This window comes from Budorcas taxicolor, chromosome 3 (assembly GCF_023091745.1).
Source record: "Budorcas taxicolor isolate Tak-1 chromosome 3, Takin1.1, whole genome shotgun sequence".
In the NCBI taxonomy this organism is placed as follows: Eukaryota; Metazoa; Chordata; class Mammalia; order Artiodactyla; family Bovidae; genus Budorcas; species Budorcas taxicolor.
Window position 1 is genome coordinate 112,440,240 of NC_068912.1, and position 8,543 is coordinate 112,448,782.

Genomic DNA, 8,543 nt, shown 5'->3' on the forward strand with positions numbered 1-8,543 from the left:
CTCAGCCCTGGAGTTGAGAGCCCCCAGCTTCAGGGACACTGGGCCTCAGATGTGCCCCTCCTCAACACTACCTGGCCAGCCCTGAAGCATTGCTGAGCCCACCCCGAGCGTTATGACCACGTGGGGCTCACAGGGGCATCTTAGCCCTAGAAGGGTGGTTTCCCTGTCCCCATTTTACAGATGAGAATATTGAGCGTCAAGGAGGCATCCTTCCCTACTTCCTGCCCAGCATCTTTACCCTGCACCACACGTCATCAGTGTCAAGCATCCTCACCCCTGAGATTGGCCTGGACCCAGATCCTCGAATGGGGAGAGGAGTCCTGGCTTCTGGGAAGCAGTGCAGGAGGAGACAGGAGGCAGCCCCCAGTGCTTGAGGGTCAGCTCTGTACCCCCTCAGGATGCTGACACTCCAGTCTCCCGGGACCCCCATCTGCCGAGGCAGTGCTGTGTTTTCAGCTCTGATCTTCAGAGAGCTCCTCCTGGTCTTCAGCGGAAACCTGCTTCCCTGTGGCTCCCACTCCACCCCACTCCTCCCCTGGAGCTGTTCTCAGCTCTGCCCTCTTAGCTGCAGGAGTGAAAGCTTTCGCCCTTCTATACAGCAGCCTTGTGAAGACTTGAGGGTAGTCCCCTCATATGCTGGAGTGACCCAGGAGACCGAGTTCTCATTCTGACTGCACCACCGATGAAGCTGGAGAGACCCTGCCCCTCTCTGAGGGAGCCTCAGCCCCCTCATTCAGTGGGGCACTCTCACAGTGGTCTTCCTAGGCCTCCCAGTCAGAGAGGGGGAGCGGGGAGGAGGGGGAGGCCCTGAGCACCCCCTCCCCCGTCTCCCACTCTCCAGAGCAGGCCCACCTTCATCTGCCTTATAGTTTGGCTTCCTCGGAAGGTTTCACGTGATAAAAGGCTTCTAGGGCCAAAAGAAGCTTGAAAACTTCCAAGGGGCTGTGCTCTTTTAAGGCTCTGGGGCACAGTTTCAGATTCTCCAGCAGACTGGCTTCCGCAGGCCTGACCAGCACGTGCGGACTGACCACCCTTCTCCGGGGGATGGCCCAGTTTGGGGGGGAGGCAGCCGGTGGGCCCTGGGCAGCACCCCGAGCCGCACCCTGCTTCCCAGCAGTGGCCACTGTGTCTGTGACCTGAGGTTTCTGCTCTGGGACTTTGCAGACCTCAGGCTGCTGGAGTCAGACCCGGAGTCCATCGGCCGCCACTTCGCTTCCAACAGCAGCTCAGTGGCAGCCGCCATCCTGGTGCCTTTCATCGCCCTCATCATTGCCGGCTTCGTGCTTTATCTCTACAAGCACAGGTACGGGGCAGGGACAAGAGGGCCCCACAGCGGGTGCCCCGCCCCGCCCCGGACCCTGACCCCCACCCCACCCCAGAGCCTCCCTCTCCCGCTTAGAGCCCTGAGTCTCTCTTGACAGCTTGTTCATGCTCTACCTCACTCCCAGGAGAAGACCCAAAGTTCCGTTCAATGGCTACGCTGGCCACGAGAACACGAACGTTCGGGCCACGTTTGAGAACCCAATGTACGACCGCAACATCCAGCCCACAGACATCATGGCCACCGAGGCGGAGTTCACAGTCAGCACGGTGTGTACAGCGGTATAGCCCCCAGGCCTGGCTGCCATCGCCGCCGCCACCGAGAGCCCCGCCTCCGGCAGCCGGTGAGCCCTGCACCCCTGTAGACTTGTCCAGCGCGAGGGGGATGGAGTGCCCGCTACTGCCCTGTGCCAGCCACTGAGGCTGGCACCTCCCTACGCCTGGGACAGGGCCCTTGTCACCCCCTTTACAGATGGGAAAACTGAGGCACAGAGAAAGGAATTAACTTGGCCAAGATCACATAGCTAGCAAGAAGTAGGATGGCAGGATCAGAATTCAGTCCCAGGCAGGGGGCTCCAAGACTGTGCTCTTAGCCACTGGGCTCAGCAAAATACCCAAGTAGGTGTATTAGTCAGAACTCTCCAGAGAGAGACATATATATACACAATATATGCATATGTATGTCCATATATATATATAAAGTCTCAAGATGTGTGTGTATATATATATATATATATACATATTGTGTTTATATTGTATACATAGATACAGATAAAGAAGGAGAAATTTATTTTCAGGAATTGACTTACAGGATTGTGGGGCCAGTAAGTCTCAAGTCCACATGGCAGGTCGGCAGGCTGGGAATTGCATCGGGGGTTGAAGTTGTGATCTTGAGAAAGGCAGTCTAGAGGCAGAATTCCATCTTCTCAAAGCAGACCACAGTCTTTTCTCTTAAGGCCTTCAACTAATCGGTGAGGTCCACCTAGATTATGGAGGGTAATCTGTTTTATTCCAAGTCTACTGATTTAAATGTTAATCATATCTAAAAAAAATTCCTTCAGTGCAACAGCTAGACTGGTGTTTGACCAAGCAGCTGGACCCCAGAGCCTAGGCAGGTTGGCATAGATAATTAACCATCACCTAGAACATCATAGACAGATCAACACCATACTTGGCATTAAGCAAGACAGATGGGCCCCCGTTACATAGACAGAGGGGAAGACACACACGGAGGCTCCTAACGGTCCACTGGACACTGTTTCACACACACACACACGGACGCCTAACCAGGAGGAGCTGATGAATCTGGAAGGCGTCCTCTTTCCCTGCTGTGTCCCTTCTCACTGATATCCCTTCCTCTGGGGGCTGAGAACCTGCAGGAAGGGCCCCCACGAGGTGTGCTGTGTCGTCTTCCGCAGACATTGCTTTCTGGGCGAGGCAGGGCCCTCTCTCAGGTGCCTCCGCAACCTTAGCACACCCAGCTCTGGAGAGAAGCGTCCCAGGGCTCCAGAGAGGTGGGGTTCCAACAGGCACGGGAGTCATCAACCAGAGCCTCGCCCGGGGACAGCTCTCCCTTCCAGGCCCCCGTCAGTGTCCGCATTTGTGATGGGCCATCCCTGGAGGGGGCAGGCGCTGTGGGCACAGGTGAAACGTGTAGGCTGACAGGAATGGCAGGACTGGAAATGCCAGGGGAGCTAGACTAGTGAGAGGGATTGTGAAGTGTCCACCCAGCCCTGACTGCCTCCTCCCTGACGTGTGTCGCTTCCTTTCGTCCTCACACCAGCTCCCTGAGGATTTTCACCACTTCAGCCAGAGTCCCAGCCCACACACACAGTCAGGGCTGCTGCCCTCAAACCTCCCTGCCTTAATCTCTCTGCCAGCTGCCCTTGACCCTCCCCGCCCCTCTCTGGGTCCACTTTTTTCCTCTAGATCATTTCTGTTGCTTAAGCCTAAGCTTAAAAGTGTAGGTCTTAATATAACTTATACATAAAGAAATAAAAATTATTTTCAGAATATATAAGTGAAGTGAAAGTCATTCAGTCATGTCTAACTCTTTGCAAACTTATGGACTATACAGTCCATGGAATTCTCCAGGCCAGAATACTGGAGTGGGTAGCTGTCCCTTCTCCAGGGGACCTTTCCAACCCAGGGATTGAACCCAGGTCTCCCACATTGCAGGTGGATTCTTTACCAGCTGAGCTTCCAGGGAAGCCCAAGCATACTGGAGTGAGTAGTCTATCCCTTCTCCAGTAGATCCTCCCAACCCAGGAATTGAACCGGGGTCTCCTGCATTGCAGGCGAATTCTTTACCAGCTGAGCTACTCAGGGAATCCTCAGACTATATAAAGGCAACTATTAATACAAATAATTAATTTATTGAGTTTTTCTGCACCAAAACACATATGTAAAGAAGGAAGATAAATTCTTCCAGTGAGATCATTTTAAAACATCCAAATTAGTCCTGAGTTTTCACCTTTCTGCTCCATCTTTACTTTTTCCTGCCTTTTCCCCCACTCATACAAATGTAAAGAAGAAAAAAGCAAAATCCCCTCTGATGACAAAATCAGGCCTTACAGATGTCAACTAAAAGAAAATGCACAACGTGAGAGTTGTGGGTTAGTTTTATTGGGGGCAAAATGAGGGCTGCAGCCTGGGAGAAAGTACCTCAGATAGCTCTGAGAGCCTGCTCCAAAGAGGTGGTGGGGGAAGGACAGTATACATGTGATCTTGGTGAAGCGGGGATACAAGCCATCAAGCACACATCTTTCCAGAATGTTTCTACTAGTCTCAGGAAGCTTCTGCTAGTCGCAAGGAGCAAATGTCACCATGAAGGACTTCAGTGCTTCTCTAGATATGAGGAGATACAAGGATTGGGCTCATAACATCAGCTTCTGAAAATAGCTATCTGAAGACCTGTCCTGCCAGCTTTCCTCGAGCACAGAGGGCCTCATGTCCGCTCTCCATCCTGAACTCTTTTCTGGGAGTGCTGAAAATCAGCAGCTGCAGCAGCGTGTGATTTCATCCTTGTAGAGGGAGACGGCAAGTCCCCATGGCGAGTGCCAGTGTGTAGTTGACTCAGGTGATCCGTAGTGACTCTGAACCTTGAGTTGCAGAATTATTAAACAGAAAAGAAAAGAAACAAGAATATCCCAGCAACTATATAAAAAAAAGTGTTTACAATGAAAAACAAAAAGAAAGGTTATATTCACTGGTAGGGTTGTTGCAATTTGGGCAGGACAGTTTATGCTGATTTTTCCAACATTATAATTAATATCATCCCCTTCTGCTCTTGAAAGTGTCCTAACTTAGGTGGTAAATTATATACTTTCCCTCTTCACTGGGGACTAAAAAGACTATTGGCTTACCTCATTGAGGTTGCAAACTACATGGAAGCCCAGATTCCAAATATCTGTAACATATATTTCACCAAGCACATGAGAAATGATAGTCGGCTTCATTTCTGACCCCTTGACAAAATCCGTGAGACAGAAATACAAGTGTCCCAAGAAAAAACGTTGATGCCTTAGAATAAAAGAGAGAGAGAAAGGAACAAGGATGTCCGGTGACCTGTACACACCCTTGCCCTCGCCTTCTGCTTCACAGCTGGCGCTCTGCTGGGTCCCAGATGCCCACGTGCATGAGGTTTCGCCTCTGGGTCCTCTGGGGTTGGTGGCTGCAAGCCTAGGCAGCCCTCACGCTGCCGCTCGCTGGCGTCCAGGGCCTCAGGCCACAGCTTCCCCCAAGGCCTCTTCACTCCCTCCTGGCCTACCTAGAGCTGGAGCAGAGAAGGTGCTGCTTGGCTCAGGGAGGCGATTTGCCAAAAACCACTCTGAACAGGCACAGGTACACCTACCCATCACCTGAGTGACAAAGTGATGCCCAACAAGAACGGCTGCGATTAAATAAACCCCACACAGGGAAGTCATCGAGGTCCATAGGTTCAGCAAGTAAGAACAAGAGGGCGGGGCCATGCTATCACTTTCAGGGACCCCTTCTTCTGCTTAAAAAAACATATTAAAAATGATACTTTACTATTATAAAGATGAATATAATCCAGGCTGAATTTATTAATGAGTGAGTGAAGTTGCTCAGTCATGTCCAACTCTTTGCAATCCCATGGACTGTAGCCTACCAGGCTCCTCCATCCATGGAATTTTCCAGGCAAGAGTACTGGAGTGGGTTGCCATTCCCTTCTCCACGGGATCTTCCCAACTCAGGAATCGAACCCAGGTCTCCCGCATTGCAGGCAGACACTTTACCATCTGAACCACCAGGGAAGCCCATAAATTTATTATTACATGGCCATTATTATTATATTTACTTTTTTCCTTCTGATTTTGAAAGAAGTTAAAAACATCTTTCTGGGCCCCTAAAAGAGTAGCAGCTCCATAGGCACAGGGCATCCTGTGGCTGACAGGTAAGTCGGCCCTGCCTGGGGAAAACGTGACATTAGGAAGATACACATTTTTCTGTGTACATTTCCTACCTGTATCCCCACCCTCAGTTCAGGAAGATTAAAAATCTTCAAAGGTAAAGATCAAGGCAACTAATTGTTTTCCTTCTTTCCCCTTTATTCCTTCTCTGCTTTGCCTCTCTCCTCCCACCTTTTTTCTGCTCCCATCCCCCACCCATTGCCCCTCTTGTTTTGCAAACTCTGGTGCCACGTGTTTGCACCCAGTTCTCCAGGGGACAGGAAGTAAGCTCCCCTGGCACAGTGCCCAGTGCCCATCTTCGTCTGTCTCTCTGCCCGTGTCTGCTACCACTGGGACTTGGGCCCTCGCCCTGCCGCCATCTGCCCCTGCCACCCTGGAGAGGACGCCCACTCTGCCCTGACTGGGGGCCCTAAAAGAAGAGGGGCTGCCGCCGGAGGAAGGAAGTTGTGGATTGAAAAGAGCAAAGGATGTTGTGGGTGTGCACGTGTGTGTAGGTCCTGATCGCACACAAACAGACACCTCTCCTTTATGTGAGTCCTATGGAAGAGACCGCAGAAGCTTCAAAAAGTGAAATGCGTGTGAAAGATGCCCCTGCTCCCCTCACAAACGCAGAGAAGAGGAAAGACGATGAAGTGGAGATGTTAGCATCCTCTGGCGGTCAGAGACCAACTGCAGAAAGGCAGCAAGGATTACCCCCAGGGCAGAAAACGATCTGAAGAAATCGTTTGGAAATCAGTTTCTTTTATTTTTTTTCCTAACATAATTTTATTGAGTTCTAAACCCAGAGAATTCAAAAGTCCTCCTAGGTCAAAGGCAACAGTGAAAAAGTAGGGCCTGTCACGGGGAGGTAAGAGCAGGAAGCCGGCCAGAAGCCCAAGGTCAAGTCTGGCTGGTAACTGACAAAGAGAAGAGAAACAAGCGTAGCCCAGACAGGGACAGCAAAGTCTGCAGGCATCAGATTGGTGCTGGAAGGGACAGGAGAGCAAACCTAGCCCAGGGTTCAAAAATAATGGCTTCCAGGGACTGAGTTTTTCCTCTGCACCTGACACTTTACGCAGATCATTTCTAGACTGTACAGCAACCAGGGAGGGTAAGAAATAGTATTCTGGATGGATGAGAAGGCAGAAAGTGAAGAAATGTAAGCCACATGGTTAGTAAGTGTGGGTCTGGTTCCAAAGTCCACTACACCAGCTGCCAGAAACCCAGGTCTCCAAGGGGGTAAGAGTGGGTGAATCTCCAAGCGGAACTGTGGCCAGGGCTGGTGGGCCAGACAGGGGCCCCATGTGTCCTGTCTGGATTCCATCCTCTCCATCTTGGCAGCATCAGGGCAAGGATGGTACCCCAGGCTTCCTGGAGCTGCTGCTGGCCCCTCGGCTCCCTGCAGCCCCTCATCATAGCAGACAGAAGCCCTAGAAGCTCCTAAATCAAAAGAATGGAGTGAATGAGGCACATCCTCTCCAGCTCCTTGCAAGCAGGTTTGATTTACTTCGCGTTTCATTGTGCTTGGGTCATTGATGAATTCTATTTAAGTATTGCTGAGAAGCTAATGAGTTTGGAAATCAAACTGTGGCACTTAAGGGTCACTGTCTCTGTCCTCGGGAAGGACCCCATGGGCTCAAGCCCCTGTGCATGTGTGACCTGCTGGCCTCAGAAGTTCAGATCACAGACCAAACCCAGGAATGACAGAAACATACAGGAGGGACGCCTGGCGTGTAAGCATTCTGAGTCGGAACCCTGAGATCTGACTCACATGTAAATGGGCTGAAGATGTGACTAGACTGCCAATGGCAGGAGCCCAGATGCCCGCACCTGCTCTTGGATCACAGCGTCCCTGGGCTTGGCCAGAGAGGTCCAGTTCAGACACACACCCCCATACGCTAATCTCTTTCTTTCTCTGGAAGCAAACGCAGGAAGCTCTTTGGCTGCTCCCTCCCCACTTCTTATACACCTGGGAAACCAACCAGTGGACTCCTCCTCCAGCCCTGCCTCCGCCCCTCCCCTTGTGAAGCCCCAGGAGATGCCCACGGAGCACATGCTGGTGGGGCGCCCAGCACTCTGCTCTGCATTCCCTTTTCCCACCTCTGGCATTTTCTCTCCACCTCCAGAGGCTTGGAAGCAACCAGGGCAGATAGGCCCTTCGCCCGCCATTCACACCATGTACCCACCGCCATCCCATGAGGTTAAAAAAAAAAAGTAAAACAAAAACAAACAAAAAAAATCTTTTGTACAGAGATATATTTTTATTATACAAAGTTTGTACAGTACCAAAAAAGAAAAAAAAAGGTGTAAATTTTTTTTCATTATTGTAGGTAAATGGTAGTGGAAGCCTTTTTTGTAAATGTAATAAAAATGTATAAATATGGTTTTCAGAAAACATCAAGTGCTGTAAATATGTAATCTACACACCTTCTTGGCTTGTCTGCAGTATATACATTTAATTTATCTGTCTCTGTATATGAGGCTTCCCCCTGGGGTCCTGCATTATGGTACTTTCCTGAATTTGAAAGCAATTTTAAATTTTTTGAATTCAAATAAAATATAAATTTTTGCATTGGTTTTCTTATATTTTTTATGGACTTTTTCATGGCTTAGGGGCAAGTGTTTGGGAAGGAGAGGAAAGACATATGTGAAACTAAAAGCCAAGAGGGAAAAATATGGAAATCTCTTTCTTAAATGACTTTGTGTTGCCTCTGGTATATGTTGGGAACACCCAGAAGAAGTGAGAGTGGAGGCACCATATGCAAAAATTAAATCAGAATGGATCAAATACCTAAATGTAAAACCTAAAAC

The 8,543-nt window shown here is 50.1% G+C and overlaps 1 protein-coding gene across 1 annotated transcript in view; it reads left to right on the forward strand.

Moving 5' to 3' along the window:
* CSMD2 (CUB and Sushi multiple domains 2) overlaps positions 1-1,608 on the forward strand; it is a 678,376-nt gene extending 676,768 nt beyond the window's left edge. The window contains exons 69-70 of the mRNA XM_052636874.1: positions 1,165-1,303; positions 1,449-1,608. Coding sequence (XP_052492834.1) covers positions 1,165-1,303; positions 1,449-1,608 — 299 coding nt within the window. The remainder of the gene's footprint in view (positions 1-1,164; positions 1,304-1,448) is intronic.
* The last annotated feature ends 6,935 nt before the right edge of the window (positions 1,609-8,543 follow it).